The following is a 16,877-nucleotide window of genomic DNA, read 5'->3' on the forward strand; positions in this document are numbered from 1 at the left end:
CGGGGCCAGCAGTGCCGTACAGGATGGGGCTTTCCTCCATGGGGTGACCATGGAAGCCACAGCCCGCAAGCTCCCCGTCTCTCCACACACACCCCTGAGGGCCTGACTCACCCCCATGCCTTCTACAACTTGCACCGGGTCAGTTCCTCTTGCCCTTTGTGGCAGGAAATGGGGGTGTAAGGAGTCACCGCCAAGCCAGGGGAGGAGGCAGCGGGAGGCCAGCAGCCTCCTGAGGGACAGAGGGCAGGTCTGAGGAGCTGCCCACGAAGCCCAAGACTGCAGGGTTGTTGGAAGTGGGACAAGGAAGGAGCTGCGAGCTCCAAGGCCCTCCAAGCTCCATCAGGGAAGCCATCTGAGCTAGGGGAGGGCGCGCTGCTGGAGCGGGAAGCCAGGTCTCCCTCAGGGCACAGGGGATTTCTTTCTGCCATTGCCCCGATCTCGTGATGAGTTTCAATTCCCTCCTTGCCACCCCGGTTCCTTCCTGCCCTGCTCAGTGGGGAAGGCCCCCTTGTCCCCATGCCGGCCACACACCAGTTCACCCAAAGCCCTTCACCTGGCATGAACATGCACACACATATGCATCCACATATGCACACACATGTGCACACACATGCACACAGGGTCATGAACCACAGCCAGGCTCCCTGCGTGTAAAGGCCTGGCCAGGCCTCCTAGTGGAAGACCCACAGCGTCAGGTACACACCTCTCAGCCCAGCGGCAGCCCATCTGATAGGAGAGGCTCTCTCCAAGGCCCGGCCACCCTTGCTCCAAAGGAACTCCTGAAACCGCTGCTCTCCAGCCCAATCTGAACACGCAGTCACTGAGCCCAATAAAATTTGGGTGAACCTAAAGAGGCCTTTTTCCCCTTTACCACTAAGAAGCAACCTCACCAGAACTCCATCTATGCACTAGGGATAAAAATAGTCTCCCTGTGAGGATTAATTGAGTGAATATGCATGGAGATCCTAGAACTGTGCCTGGCACATAGAAAGCACTCTCTCAGCCCTGGCCGGTGTGGTTCAGTGAGTTGAGTGTCATCCGAAAGGTCTCCGGTTTGATTCCCAGATTTCGGGTTTGATCCCTGGTCAGGGTGCATATGGGAGGCAACCGATCGATGTTCCTCTCTCTCTAAAATCAATAAAAACATTTTTTTAAAGAAAGCACTCCATCAGTGTTTTACTATTCTTTTTTGGCATTATTATTATTATTTTGTTTATTTGGATGAAAAATGTCCTGCCCTTGAGAACATCTTTGAAATGCAAACAGCCTCTGCAGGGAGGGAAGGTAGGTGGAGGATGGAACACTAACAGGCGGTGGGTGCAGACAGAGAGCCACAGGTGGGTAAGTGGGCAACTCTGAGCGTAATCCCAGGATGCCAGCCGCTCAGCCTGTTCTCTGTGCATTTCTGTCCTCCATTGGTCCAGGTCGTACCCGCCGCTGCCTTATACCCGCCACTGCCTAGCTCTGCTCTGGACAAGGTTTTCCCAGAGCACTCCCTCCGCCCAGGGAAGGTTACTGAATTTAGCAAAAAAAAAAAAGAGAGAGATAAGAAAGCCCTGGCCCAATGGCTCAGTTGGAGAGTCGTCCCATGCACCAAAAGGTTGTGGTTCGATTTCTGGTCATGGCACATAACTAGGTTGTAGGTTCAATCCCTGATCAGGGATTGAATACGGGAGGCAACCAATCGAGGTTTCTCTCTCTCTCTCTCTCTCTCTCTCTCTCTCTCTCTCTCTCTCATCAATAAAAACATATCCTCGGGTGAGGATTAAATGAGAGAAAGAGAGAGAGAGAGGAAAATACAGGAAGCCCAGTTCAATTTGAATTTTAGATGAACAAGGAATAATTTTTTACTGTAAGTATGCTCCATGCAATATGTGAAACATACACTAACAAATTATTTGTTGTTTACCTGAAATGCCAATTGAACTGAGTGTCCTGTATTTTCTCTGGCAACTAGCTGACAAGGGTCCCTGAGGCCCAAAGTTTGGGAAACAAGAGCGTGGGAATAAGCCTCGGACCACTTCCCTCGGCCTCTCCCCAGTGCCCGGGGCTGTGTCCTCCCTGCCCTGTTACTGGGCCTGTTCACACTTGCCCCAGAAGATGCACCTCCCTCGATGCCCCTGTGTTTTCTCCCCTTGAGGGGGCCCCTCAGACCTGGCACAGGCCGGGCTTCTTCAGGCCCCAGCCTGGGGACGTCTCCCCCACACGCATCTCCCCTCCAGGATCCAGGTGCTCAGGAGCAGAGAGAAGGGGCCCTGCCCCTTGACCTCTGCCACAGCCAGGAAAGAAACCCCGCTGCACAGTCTCTAAGGGGATGGTTGGGGTTCTGGGGAGGAGATTAAATGAATGGCACAGGCACATCTGCCAATCTCAACCCCAGCAGCTGGGGTGACCAGGTGTGAAGGAAAAGAAGCTTCAAGGCTTCAGTCATGGGGTCAAGAGAGCCTGCAGGAAAGGAGGGTGGGTGGGGAAGTGTGCTGACAACCTGATTGGGTGTTTCCTTTCTGCATGTGAACGAGGCGGCAGAGTTATGCTAAATAAAGGGCACTGGGGACGAGACCAAAGGCTGCTCTTGACTCCAACCAGATTCATGTCCCCAATGCTTTCTGGGGAGCAGCCCCTTCCTAGGTGCTCTGCTAACATCCAGGGGTGTCCTGCAGTTAGGAGCCAGGGGCACCCCAGGTACTCAGACCAATGGTCAAGGGCATTTCCTGCTGTCTCCACTCCCCCAGAACTGGCCTCCCTCTCACCCCTGCCAGCTCTCACGTCCACGGTTCTCTCTCATTGCCTCCCTGTGGTCTGTTTGTCCTTCCAGGCTTTTGGAAAATGGAACAATTTCTGAGTCGCTTCCACCTTACTGAACCTGTAGCAAGCACCCAGTTCATGACCCAAAATTACGAGGACTCACCAGATGCCCATGTCTCGCCAGATTCGCCAGATGCCCATGCTCCCATACGAGGAAGCAGTAAGCCCAAAGACAAACTCAAGACGTCAGTCTTCGCCTTACTGGTGTGTGTCCACCTTGCCCACCACCTATATATAGTCTGGGTATGAAACCCCTTCTCTTCCAAATTAAAAAAAGAATTGTCCAGGGCTCACTGGTTGGATGTTTTGTTTCCTAGCCTGTCCTCCTTCAAACACCCAGGACAGGAACTCAATCGGTGCCCAGCACTGAGGCCTGTAAATGCAAGTGCGGAGGGGACGGTGGCAGGGATAGCCGGACAGGCAGAAGGTGGAGATCCCCAGCCCTGAACCTCCATGAGGCGCATTGTGTGACCTGGAGAGAATCACCCACCCTCTCTAGAGTGTTGCTTCCTCGGTGAAGTGGAGGTAGGAAGAGGAGGGAGGGGCAGCTGGTTTATCTCCGGGGTCCTTTCCAGCTCCGACATTCAACACCATTCATTCAACAACTATTGTTGGCAACTACTACGTGCCTGACCTTATGCTAGGTGCTGGGGACCCATGTGTGAACATGGCAGACAAAACAGGGCTTACCATCCAGTCGGGGAGAGGAAGTTTCATCAGATGACCACAAGCAAATTACAGCAAATGTGACAAATGCTCTGAGGGTGCAAAGGGGACTTGCTGTATGATGGAGGGGGCGGGGCGGGCAAGGCCTCTCAGAAGAAGTGATATTTGACTTCATGGCTGAAAAGCAGGGTAGAGATTCACTATGAGTAGGCACAGGGGTAACGAGCATGGCGGAGGGGGGGAACACCTCTGAGCTCCCATGGCGAGCAGGGGCACGCGTGGCATCTTCCAGGAAATGAAGGCCAGTGGTGTGGCCACCGGGACAGGTGGGCAATGACCAGAACATGCCAGGCCTTACAACCATGGTCAAGTTTTGGATTGTACCCGGAAAGCAAGGGGAAATCTTCCTATGTAATAAAGGCCTAATATGCAAATTGGCCCCTTGGGCGGTTGTTTGACCGGGAGACGGGGAGTTCGACTGCACTCGCTATGACGTAGGGCTGCAACCTCTCGCTGGCTACCTGGGGGCAGGGGTGACAAGGACGGAGGTGCGGTGAGAATGCGGGGTGTCCTCTGAGCTCCCTCTCACTCCCCCTGCTACCCTCCCCCAGGACACCAGTGCAGCCCCCCTACCCCCAGGTGCCGGGCACCTTCGAGGAGCCTGCCCTGTACCTGCACAGTGTCTTCCGGGTGAGCCAGGAGGCAGCCTCCGGACCACAGGGGCCAGTCAGGCTCCCCATGGGTTCACGCAGGAGCCAGTCTGTGAGGCCGCTGGGAGAGAGCACGCTGCCCCTGTGGGGACTCCGGTGCCGTGACTCAGGTGGAGGGGGGCGCGCGGGATCCCAGGAGACCAGGTGCTGCCCATGGCCCAGAGGTCAGCTGGGACCTGCCCTTCCATGCCAGACACTCACGCTTCAATCGCCAGCCAGGCCTAGGGACCACACTGGTGCAGGAATTTCGTGCACCGGGCCTCTAGTGAAATGATAAGTAGATTAGAGGGCAAGAGGGGGCATAATCTAATTTGTGCTTTTAGAAAGCTATGAAGAAACTCCTTAGTTTCTGCAAAGAAAGGATTCTCAGTGACTATCTGCCCTGGATGTCCCCTGAATGTCTCGGCTTCCCCACCAAGGACCCCTTGGAAGCCCCTCTTAGCTATGGTCTCATTCATACCCTAAACCCTGGTACCTCAACTACCCCACCCCCAACTCCAGTCCTCTCAGCCCCTCAATCTCTGCTCAGTTTCCCTCTAAGAGTTAACCCTCCCCCCCCCCCCCACACACACACACACACACTCCTTGGCTAAAATATGCAATGCTGTGACTCACCTGTGCACAGTGCCTTGAGCTCCCCAGATGAAAGGGGCAGGCTGCAGCCGGGCACCGCGTCATTACCCTCTTAGGGCCAGGGCCCACATTAGCAGGAAGGCAGAGGGGCCCTGGCCACCCCTCAGCCAGGCTAAGCACACTCCCAAGTCGCTGGAAGGTTTTCATGGTGGGATCTGAAGAACACAATGGGCTGGGAGACTGCATGTGTGAATGCGGAGGGAAGTGGACATGTTTCCCCCTTCATTGATAAATTCAACGCCCTGCCTAGGTGGTGGACACCAAGCTCTTGTTTCGCAGAAGATCCATGGATGCCAGCCCAGGCAGTAGAAACTCCCTACTCCCTTCTACCCACCAGACAAGCTTGCCAGCAGAGCTAAAAGCAGAAGCAAAAGGAAGTGTCCGTTTGCAGTGTCATGGAAGGCAGCCTCAGAAGGGACTTTCTGGGTGTATGCGAACCTCACACTCCCCGCAGCCCCCACCCCACAGGCCCAGAGTGTAATTGGCAGCTCCTGTTGGGGCCCAAGGCTGGGATAAATAGCAGGTCGGCTTCCTAGAGCAGCCCCAGATCGAGACACATCCTCCCCTCTTCTGCTTTTAATTCTTTGTGGCCAGCATGTTTATTTTGGGTGAGGAAAAAAAAATCGGATGTTTATCCTTCGAGGAAATTATCGGCTTGCTTTCCTTCCTCCCTCCTCCCCCCCCCCCCCACCCCCATCCCTTCTTTTCCCCTGGTGTTTTGGGCTTTTAGTTCAGCTATAGGAGAGATCCCCTGTAAAAGAACAACGATGGCCCAGGCTATAGGCTAAAGACAGCCTAGCAGACACTCCTGGGAGCCTTCTCACTCAGTGGCAGGGAGAGAAAACCTGGAGGCCAAGAGGCCTCGGGGAAACCCACCCTTGACTCAGCTCTCTGCCTGCACAACACTTTGGGGCCCCTGCCCCTGTTCACTGCCTCCTCCAATCAGAAACAAAATGAACATGGAGATCGCTCAGAGATCTCTAATGAAGCAGCTACGACAATGCATAAGGGAGCATTAGTGACCCCTCTACAGGGATGAGGAGAACTGATACCTTTGTCATCATCATCATCAGATACCATTTGTTGGGCATCTTCTGCATACCAGGAACTGTGCCAAATGCCTAACATGTGGCCCCTCATTTCATGCATTTCTGCACAACGTCACAGCCCATTGGCCTTCATGCACATTCTCTCACTCGATTGTCACGACACCTAATAATGTAGGTATTGCTATTCTCCTTCTATAGATGAGAAAACTGGCATTCTGCTAAGTTAAGGAACCTACTGCCTGTTCTGTAACTAGTAATGAGGAAATCTGGGGTTAACTCAAGCCTTCTCACTCAGTGCTCAGAGGCCAAGTGGACTGGAATTTTACTCTTTGGGCTACATAAAATAAAGGCAGATCTTCCATTCATGCAGAAGCCAGTTGGGCCAAGCGGGAAGGCTGGAAGTTCAGAAAGAATAATTCCAGAAGAATTTAAGGGGTGTTTCCCCTAAGCATCTTCCCTCCCCCACCCCAAGTTGAAGCTATTCTCAACCAAGTGTGACTTGTGGGGAGGCTCAGCTCCTGGACACTCACAGCAATGGTCTGGCCAAGCTCAAGGTCATTATCATCCTCTCACCCCACCTGCCCAAGGCAACTACCCAACAGTTTACCATCCTCAACCCACAGAACTACCCCCTCCCTCCTGTGTGACTGTTCTTAGGAAAGGAAGAGGGGTGAGGAAGGAGGGGGAACCATATAGGAAAACTTCCTGATGGTGGCAGTGGTGGTGATGATGATGATGGTGGTGGTGGTGGTGGTGATGATGGCAGTGGTGGGTGCAGGTATCAGGGCTGAGCAGCCCTGGCATAGGAAGAAAGCCTGGTAAATGCATTAGGTGGTGTAGTTTTAAAAGCACAACTTTTAGTCTGGCCGGTATTGCTCAGTGATTAAGCATCAACCCATGAACCAAGAGGTCACTGGTTTGATTCCCGGTCAGGGCACATGCCAGGGCTTTGGGCTCGATCCCCAGTGGGGAGGGGGGGCGATGGGCATGCAGGAAGCAGCCAATTGATGATGTTTCTCTCTTACCGATATTTCTATCTCTCTATCTTTCTTCCTTCCTCTCTCTCTAAAATCAAATTTAAAAAACACACATATTTTTAAAAAATATTTAAAAACTAGGATTCCAGGAACTCCTTAATAAAAAAAAATAAAAAGCACAAGTTTTATTGCCTAGTATACCTGAATTCACATAGAATCTCTGCTACTTGATAGTCCTGTAACCTCAGGCAACTTACCTGTTTGGATCTGTGTTTCAACTGCAAAAATAGTAAAATTTTTAAAAGTGGAAGTGCCTTCCTTAAAGATCTGTTGCAATGGTTCAATGAGATAACACGGGTGGCACCCAGACGCAACGCCTAGCATGCAGGCTGCTCGTAAAGGCAGGTTTTCCTCTCCTTGCCTGCCTTCACCGCACCTGTTCTGCTCCCCAGCTCGGTAATTGGAGAGTCACTTTCCCCAGATGACAGCCCTTCCCAAGAGACCCATGAAAGGGCCAAGCCCCAGCCCAGTATCCCACTCCCAAGCTTAGCAAAACATTGGGTGGCTTGGATCCGGGGAGATAACTCAGTTCCTTAGCAACTAACAAGCATTTCCCTGTAAAGACAAAGACCCTTCACTCAGAATGCTCCCTCTCCCTCCCCCTCGCCTCTCCAGGTGTCTGGTCTCAGTGCAGGAGTGGAGCTAGAGGCTACCCACACCCCCCAGAGGTCTAGGGGCCTCCTGCCCCACCTTCCCAGCAGTCCTGATATGTTACCTGTAATTATCCCACTGCACCTTTCATCCTGGTGCTAATTACCTTTCACATTTACCCCCAGGGGCTGCTTCTAGGAGACACATGAGGTGCACACACACACACACACACACACACACACACGCATGCACACACAAATGTCCATATTTCCCCTTCGGAGACCCTCTTTCCCTCCACCACCACCCCCCATTTTAGAAACAGGAAACTAAGAATGGAGAGAGGATCCAGTTCCTTCAGGGTTCCCATCTGAGAAACAGGAGCCGAATATGTTAGTCCAGGGAGAAGGGAGACCGGGCCCCTGAGTAGCCTGGGGGACGAGGAGCCCAGGACGGAGAAGAGCCCTTTGAAAGGACTGCAAAACTGTGCCAGGACAGAGGTCTCGGCTCTGAATGCCACCTTGCTGCCGCTACACGCAAGCTGTCCTGCTTAACACGGAGAGGGCATTTCAAAGGGAAAAGGAAACACTTTAATATAAAAAGAAAGGAAGAGAAAGAGTCAGAAAGAGAAGGAAACAGAAAAGCAGGACATGGCTGTCTGGTCTGATGTAGCTGAGAGAACCGCTGGAGACCGATTTAGGGGCCAGTGCTTTCATTCACTGCTGTGTGAGCCTGAGCAAGTCGGCGGCCCTCTCTGGGCCCCCCGGTTTCCTCAGCGATAAAGTAGTTTGGGGTGGGTGTTCTCCGAATGTTCTGCGGTTCTGTGTGGTTATTTGGGGGGATGGTAGAGAGAGCCACTACCACTGTCCCTTTGGCTGCGAGGCGATTAGAAGCCAGCAGGACAGAGCAAGAGCCAGAAAACCTGACCAGGAGGCCCAGGTTAAAGAGGAGTTTGGAGATGTGGCAGCTGGAGAGCCCGGGATTTCAGAGGAGCCCCTTCCCGCAGGCAGCAGCCAGAGACAGAGCTCATCCTCTGAGATCCCAGCCTCAGGAATCCCCATCAGGCGCCCTGCTGGAGAGAGGGAGGAGCAGGAGCAGGACACAGAAGCGCCCCATTTTTTCGTTAGGAGCTGGAAGCCACCCCACTGCCTCTGGCATAAGTCAGCTGGGCAGGGAGCAGAGGGTTCAAAGGAAAGAGGCTGAGCCTGTCAGAAACGCAGCAGGGCCCTGAGTTCCAACTTTCATTTCCATTCTCATGAAGAAAGCAGACAGAGGGGTAAGTGGGCTGAGTGGGCTTCCCTCAGGGCCCCAGCAGGAGGGCAAGCATGGGAAGTGCCCCAAAGGAGTCCAGACACCCTCCACCCCCCACACTCACACTCACACTCACACATTCACTCACTCTCACACACACACACACACATTCACTCACACACACACACACACACACACACGCATACACTCATACATTCACTCACACACACTCACATGCATACACTCACACATTCACTCACTCTCACACTCACACACACATTCACTCACACACACACACACGCATACACACATTCACTCACACACACTCACTCACATGCATACACTCACACATTCACTCACACACACTCACATGCATACACTCACACATTCACTAACTCACACACACACATTCACTCACACGCATACACTCACACATTCACTCACTCTCACACACACATTCACTCACACACACACACGCATACACTCATACATTCACTCACACACACTCACATGCATACACTCACACATTCACTCACTCTCACACTCACACATTCACTCATTCTCACACACATACACTCACACATTCACTCACTCACACATATATACACTCACACCACACTCACACACACACACACACAAACAAGTGGACATATACCTGCACATTATCACAAAGCAACGGATCCCTTATACGTGTGCTGTGGCTGCTACACCAGCATGCAGTCAGCCATTCGTTAGCATTGGTGGGGACTCGGCTGCATAAGAGCTGAAGGGACTAGAAGAGGTCCCAGCCCTCCAGTAGTTCTCCCTGGCGGGGAGAGAAGGCGGATGGACAGACACAAAGACTGTCAGGATCAGGTAACTGTGAGGTCTGTAGGAAGTCCAGCACTAGAAGAGGCGGTGGGAAGACCGGCTAACAAGTAGGAGGGGGAGGCGTTCCAGCCAGAGGGATGGGCAGCCTGTGGAGGGAAAGGGGCTCGAGGAGAGAGGCCTGACAGGTGGTGCGCTCCTGAAGGAAAGACGCACATGAAGAGAAAACTGCTGGTCCCTAGCCAGTGCTCCCACAGGGACATGCTCACACTTCAGTTCACCAGCCTGCCCCCACCCCTGATCCACAGACGCCACCTGCATCTGCCCCCACGAGGACACTGGTCACCACTGTCCAGAGCTTGCCATCCTCCCCGACACCCCGGGAACCAGGCACTGCTCGTCCACACGTATACAAACGTGCGCGCACACTTAGACACACCTCTACTATACGCATCCTGAACACACACACACACACTGTAAATACACCAGCCCACACAAAATCACATGGTGTACGCACCCGCTAGACACTCCGAGGTTTCGACTCTGCCAAGCTCTTTCTAGACATCCATGCAAGCTGTGTGTGCGTGCATTGTTCAGCCTGGGCCATCGCCGCTGTAGGATTTGCACGCACATGCAGTTTCCATATATGCACGTCCACTTCATTCACAACCTGCATACATACCAGCCCACATGGACACAGGCACACCATCCTTTGGATTGAACGGAGGACCAGATAAGGCCTAACTCCAGCTCTCACTTTTCAGTCTTCTGATTTAGCAAGTGGCTGGAGTGGGGCAGCTGTGGAGGATTTGTGTGTACACAAGGGTGGGGGTGGGTGAGTAAGGGAAGGTTCTGCAGAGGATGGGACCCAGGCCTTCCCCTGAAGTCCACAAGGAAGGCACCCAGACACAACCAGCAACCTGACCTCTGGGCCCTCCCCGGCTGCCAGGCCAGGGAAAGAAGAAGCTAAAAGTGGCATCTGAATTGCTAAATCAGTCCTCAGTGGAGAAGGGGAAACGCGTCAGTTCCCTGGGGAAGTGGCCGAGCCCGGGGTGGCCACAGGCCCAGGGTTTCTACTCCGATGGAAAAAAAGTTGCTCAAATAAGATCTGACGCTTTGTTTTCGAACCCAAAATACCCTGTGTCTGCAGGCGGAAGTGTGACCGCGGGAGGGAAGTGGGGCAAGAGAGGAGGGTTAGTTTCCATTGCGGCGACTTTTTCTTTCATTTGGGGTCTAAAAGAAGCTCTCCCATTGATCCGAGAAAGTATTTGTGCACGAGGGGAGTGCAGCTCTGAGATTGGGGCTGGGGTACCCACAGCCACAGTCACCCTGGGCCCGCCACCCTCCCTTCCCTAGAGGCCTGGGTGAAGGACTGCATCCCCAGGCGCTGTCAGGACTTTCAGGCCACCTGCTGGCAGGCGGAAGAGCCAGTGGGGACGAGGGGCTGATGCCAGGAATAAAGGGACAAGTCGCAGGCAGCTTTGCCTTCAGAGACTTTCCTAAGTGGACTTTGATATCATTTTTTAAACTAAGATCTTATTTACATAAACAAATTTAAAGATCATCCAATAAATAGGCTGGGCTACAGCACAGACCCACATATTCCTGTTCAGGACTTTAAGGGCAATGGTACTCATGCTAGCTCCAAAATCTCAACATGCACTCCCATCACCCCCTCACCTTATACTGACTTACTTTTCCTTATGTCACTTATCACCACCTCATATATGTTTACTTATTGCCCTCCCCACTCTCAACACTCATCAGACCTTGTCTCTCCACAGCAAGAACTTGGGCTGTTTTCCTCACAGCTGTGTTCCCAATGCCTGACACACAGCAGGTGCACAATAGATCATTGTCAACTGTTGAAAACAATGGGGAGGAGGGACTGTCGGTCATCACAGTTCTATTGCCTCATGGGGACTTGTTAATCCCAAAATCCTGAGGCCTGCTACACACCAGACACTCGGGGCTAGGTGGGGGGCTGAGAGGGGTACAGGGGGAATACAACACAAAACCAGAAGCGCTTCCAGTCCTTCTGGAAGGTTTAGGCAGGAGGGTGGCAGGCAGATATTTATCTAAGCATTGCACAAATGAATGTAAAAGGTCAGCAGGATTAAGGCGATTTAGGAGCGGTGTTGGTGTGTCACCTGGGCTAGCAGAAGTAAGGCTTTTCTGCCTGGCGGGTTTGGCTCAGCGGATACAGCATCGGCCTCTGGACCAAAGGGTCCCAGGTGCGATTCCAGTCAAGGGCATGTACCTGGGTTGCAGGCTCCCCACCTCCGCAGGGGCCCTGGTCAGGGCGCATGCAGGAGGCAACCAATGGATATGTTTCTCTCACATTGATATTTCTCTCTGTCTTTCCTTCTCTCTTCCACTCTCCCTAAACCTCAATGGGAAAAATCCCATGGGGGGGGGGGTTTAAAACAAGAAGAAGAAGAAAGGCTTTTCTGAGTTAGAGGTGACTGAACTGCAGGATGAACGTCCTCCAGACATCGCAGTCTAAGAGAAAAGGGTCCTGGAGTGCGAGGCGCGATAGCAGGAGGGGGTTCCTGAGCACTGGCACCCCCCACACTGGATTGGAGCTGGTGGCCCAGGGCCTGTGAACCCAGCTGCAGTTCAGAGGCGGCTTCGCGCCCTCGGTGCCTGGGTAATATTTACTGGCTTTTAATGACGACAGGGTAATCACCCTAATGAAGAACTCCCTCCGGGCTGGGGCAGCCAGACTGCGATGAGGAAAGCCGCCAGTGACTCACGCTGACTGTGCCTGGATCCTGCTGCCACTGGGCGCGCAGCGCAACTGGCCGCCTTCCCTGCTCCGCGCGCCCCTCCAGCCCCCTCTGGGAGCGCGGGCCCGAGGCCTGCAAAACGCTGCCCCGCGGGGCTGGGACGGCAAACCCGACGCGCCCACTGCTGTCCTGGCGGGCCAGGCCAGGGCTGAGACTTCTTGCTCTGCCCTTCGAGTCTCCTCCCGACTCATAGCCTCAGCTCCCCCGCTGCCTGGGGCTGGGAGGGAGTGGGCCAGCTCTGGTGTGCTCAGCACCCCGCTGATGATCCCAGGCTCTGCTGGGCTTTGCATCACCCCCCTGACTCCACTTTCTCCGCCAGTGCCTCGGTTTCCCCGGACTGAGGAGTAGTAGGAGCCCAAGATTCTCCACACCACCCCCCACCCTGCCCCCGGGTGGCGGGAGTATTAATTACAGTTTATTCCCAGCTTTGAAGATGAAAAATGCCAAGGATCATTACCACTCAATTAACGGGGCTATTACCACTTGAGTTTATGTCTGATTAATCCTGCTCCACCCCCTCCCTGGAATCCATGTTGCCTTGGAGGCCTCAAGCTCCATTCTTCTCCTGGATTTCACACCGGGAGTCACCCCCTTTCCTGTCCCTGCTAATTGCAACAGGAATGGGGCCTGGTAGAGTGTCTGGCACAGTCATTCTTCAACAAATATTTATGGAGCAGCCATAAGCGCGTCGGAACTGGGGATAGAGCAGCGCAGAGCTCAGACCCAGCCCCTGCCTTCCTAGGAACTCGCATTCTCCTAGGTGCCCAGATGCCTGATGGGACCCAGCACACCCAGGCCCAGCGCTGCCTCCCTTCTTCTCCTGGAGATTTCTCACTTGTCCACACACCAAACCCGTCAGGCCTGGGCCAGGCACGAAGAGAGAAGTCCTGGAAGGACAATGCTAATGGGTTCTAGTTTTAGAGGTGAAAAAAATAACATGAAAATGGGGGGTCACCTTTCCTAGCACAGAATACCCCCTGCCCTCCTTTCCCCTCCCCTCCCCTTCTCCACCTCCTCTCTGCTCCACTCCTCACTTATGGGTCTTCGTCCTACCTCAAAGCCTTCACCAAGCCTCCCTCCCCCCAATTCAGGACTCCCCCCCTCTCCCTGAACAAGTCCCTTCTGCCAGCGGGCATGGTCCTTTCTCCTCTGAGCTCCCTGCTTGCACCTCCTCTGAGACATTGTCTTGTGTGCGACCACTGCCACAGAGTCTCACTTCCCACTTCCCTTTAAACTGCCTGCTCCTGGCCGACAGCAGGACCCCAGTCTCAGGTCTGTTCCCTCCACAGAGTGCACAGGAAGTGCTTCCTACATGTTTGTCTCACTGAAAGAGAGAGGTAAGTCCCAGACCTGGGAGCACCCCTCACCCCACCCCACCCCATCCCCCCCCACACACACACACACAAAATGGAACTTGGGTGAACAATGGGTCCCCATCCTCTGTGTGTGGGGAGGAGTCAGTGCTGGAGCGATAGAAAAGAAAGGACCTCGTGGGAAGGGCCAAGGGGGTCCAACTGCTGCTCCAATAGACCATGTTTCAGAATTACCAACATGGACCCTGGAATTGGGTCAACAGAGTCTGATGGAGCAGCCACTGGGCACGAGAGACAAAGAGGAATAAGACTCAATCCCTGCCTTAGGGGAGCTTGATACCATCTTCCGTCTTCCAGTGACATTCGGGGTGATCTGGGGCCAAATAATTCTGCAATATGGAGAGGGGGAGATCATGCCCCTTCTCCTTTGCCCACCTGCCCTGAGCCCTGGCAGGGAAGCTCCTGCTGCTGGGCAGACATCGCTGCATTGTACCCGCAGCCCTCAGGGGGATGGGATGGGGCCAGGAGCAGCATCCGTCTTTACCCCAGTGGCTGTGAAAAGCAGTTCATTTTCTAGGTGAGCTAAGGCATGGCAATGGTAGGGAAGCCATGCCTAAGCTGCCTAGTGAGAGGTTGTTAATACAACTGAGGAGCTCAAATTCTGGGCCCAAGAGAGGCACTAACTGCTTTTCCCTAGAGAGGTTTTTGGCTGCATAGAACTACAAAGAACCCAAAAGGCTGCCTCCAGCTCCTCACCCTGAGGAAAGGGGCAAAGGGCCTGCTAGTTGGAGGCTGGGCCTAAGAGACAAGGAGCTAAAGACCACAGCTGTCTCTGGGTTCCCAAAGGCTTTCCTTACAGGGCAGGGAGGAGAGGAACCTGCCAGCCTCTTGGATCCAGCCTGTGGCCCGTGGGTGAATCCTGCCCCCAGCAAGAGGCTGGCTGTGGGGAGAGCGATGGGAAGACCCTGCTCTGAAAGCTTTTCTCACAGGTCTCTCTCCCTCCTTTTCTATCTCTCACTCCCTCTTTGCTCCCCCTGACTGCCTCCTCCTTGTCCCCCCACATTCACACCTTTTCTGGTTCATTTCAGATGACAAAGTTCCTCTTTCCAAAAAGCCCCATCCCCCAAGAGTCCTTTCTGCAGAGACACCATCCTTTCCCAGCTGAGTCGGGGGGGCTGTCCCACGGTGGCCCCCAGGGGCATGACAGGCAGTGAGCACATGACTCCACTTACCCTGTGAGAACCCCTGAAAAGTTCCCATTACAAGCTCTCATCCCCTGACCCACCCCTTATCCCCCTGAAGATCCCAGCCCAAATCTTTTAAGACCCCAAACTTACAAGGAATATCTTAGTGCTCCTCCCAACCCTCTCTGCAATAGCATCCAAAATGTGTGCCTTGTGCCTTAACAGAGCTGGGAGGAATTTATTTATTTTTTAAATATATTTTATTGATTTTTTTTTTACAGAGAGGAAGGGAGAGGGATAGAGAGTTAGAAACATTGATGGGAGAGAAACATCCATCAGCTGCCTCCTGCACACCCCCTACTGGGGATGTGCCCGAAACCAAGGTACGTGCCCTTGACCTGAATCGAACCTGGGACCTTTCAGTCCGCAGGCCGATGCTCTATCCACTGAGCCAAACCAGTTAGGGCGAGCTAGGAGGAATTTAGAGATAGGTTATCCAGTCCAGCCCCTACCAGAAGCCCAGGAACAAGAGCACAAGGCCCGAGTCACACAGATCATTTGTGGCATAACCCAAAACTCCTGATTCCTGGATCAGGGCTTGTACTTCCCCTAATGTTTCCAAGTTTCCCCTTCTATCTTAAGTTCTTTCTTCCCTCCCTGCCCCAGCTCAGCCTGGCCCTGAAACCTCATCTTCTTGACAACCCTCATCCCTGACCCCTTGCAGTTACTCACTGCCTTGGACTTGTGTCCGAGGAGGGCCCTCCAGGACCAGCAAAAGTATTTTGTAACAAGACTTCCTCCTTTAGTCACCAGACTCTCCCAAAATCTTGAGGAGAGTCTAGTCAATGCTCTTGAAGTGTGATCAAAAATGCCCCAATTTAACATGATTATAATGAGTTAGTTTGCGCTTAGGCACAAACAGGTGTTTAAAATGGGCATGTATGATTGGCTGGGAGCCCAGGGAAGGTTGGTCCCCTTGACCTCCCTGAGTGCTATAACCCCTTACTTTCCTGGATGGGGGCTCCTCCTCTACCCCACGCTGAGTCCCAGGGGTAAAAGGGAGGCAACGCTGCAGCTAGCCTTTCTTCTACTCATTGCCTTCACCAGTTTTATACCCAGCTCTCCTCTTACCCACATCTGCCATCTCATTTCTTTCCCCTGACAGCCATAATGGGGACAAAGAGCACAGTTAAGAGTGGTAGCTTTGGCCCGGCTGGTGTGGCTCAGTGGTTGAGCATCAACCTATGAACCAGGAGGTCACGGTTCAATTCCCAGTCAAGGCACGTGCCCAGGTCGCAGGCTCGATCTCCAGTGTGGAGTGTGCAGGAGGCAGCTGATCAAAGATTCTTTCTCATCATTGATGTTTCTCTCTCTCTCTCCCTTCCTCTCTGAAATTAAAAAAAAAGAAATAGTAGTAGCTTTGGAGTCATAAGGCCCTAAGTTCAAATGTCAATTCAGCCACTTCCTGGCTAGGTAGCTTCCAACTAACTATTCAGACTCTTTCCAATGCCTTACATTCTTATTTAAAAAAAAAAAAAAAAGTTGCTTGCCCCGCCAATGTGACTCTGTGGTTGAGCACCGACCCATGAACCAAGAGATCACAGTTCAATTCCAATCAGGGTCCCAGAGGCCCAGGAGGGGGCCTGCAGGAGGCAGCCAATCAATGATTCTCTCTCATCATTGATGTTTCTATCTCTCTCGCTCTCTCTCTCTCTTCCTCCCTTTCTCTCTGAAAGTAATAAAAATATTTTTTAAAATGTTAAGGGGGCAGTCCTAAAAGCTTCCTCAAGGTATGAATGAAGAAAACGAAGTATGTCCCCAGGGCCCCCATCACCCCGTCTTCTGTGGGTACAGAAGCTCTGCAAGCCTGAAGCCTCCAGCAGTCCCCAAAAGAGGCTCAGCTCCGGCTCTGAGCCTGGAGCCCCACCCTCCAAATCCTCGTGCCTGTCAACAATATGTCCCTTCTGCCAGCTTTCAGGCAAAACCCCCCTAGCTTCAGAGCTGGCTGTCATTACCAAAGAAATGGTGGTGCCCTCTAGAGCAGC

At 53.1% G+C, this 16,877-nt stretch overlaps 1 protein-coding gene across 1 annotated transcript in view; it reads left to right on the forward strand.

Annotated features, from left to right (window-relative positions):
- Nucleotides 1–3,054, forward strand: part of PEBP4 (phosphatidylethanolamine binding protein 4) — a gene marked incomplete at both ends in the record, with an annotated part of 193,604 nt that extends 190,550 nt beyond the window's left edge. Inside the window, one exon of the mRNA XM_079772970.1 lies at nucleotides 2,816–3,054. Coding sequence (XP_079629096.1) covers nucleotides 2,816–3,054 — 239 coding nt within the window. The remainder of the gene's footprint in view (nucleotides 1–2,815) is intronic.
- Nucleotides 3,055–16,877: the final 13,823 nt, after the last annotated feature.

This window comes from Cnephaeus nilssonii (assembly GCF_951640355.1).
Source record: "Cnephaeus nilssonii genome assembly, chromosome: 5".
Lineage (NCBI taxonomy): Eukaryota > Metazoa > Chordata > Mammalia > Chiroptera > Vespertilionidae > Cnephaeus > Cnephaeus nilssonii.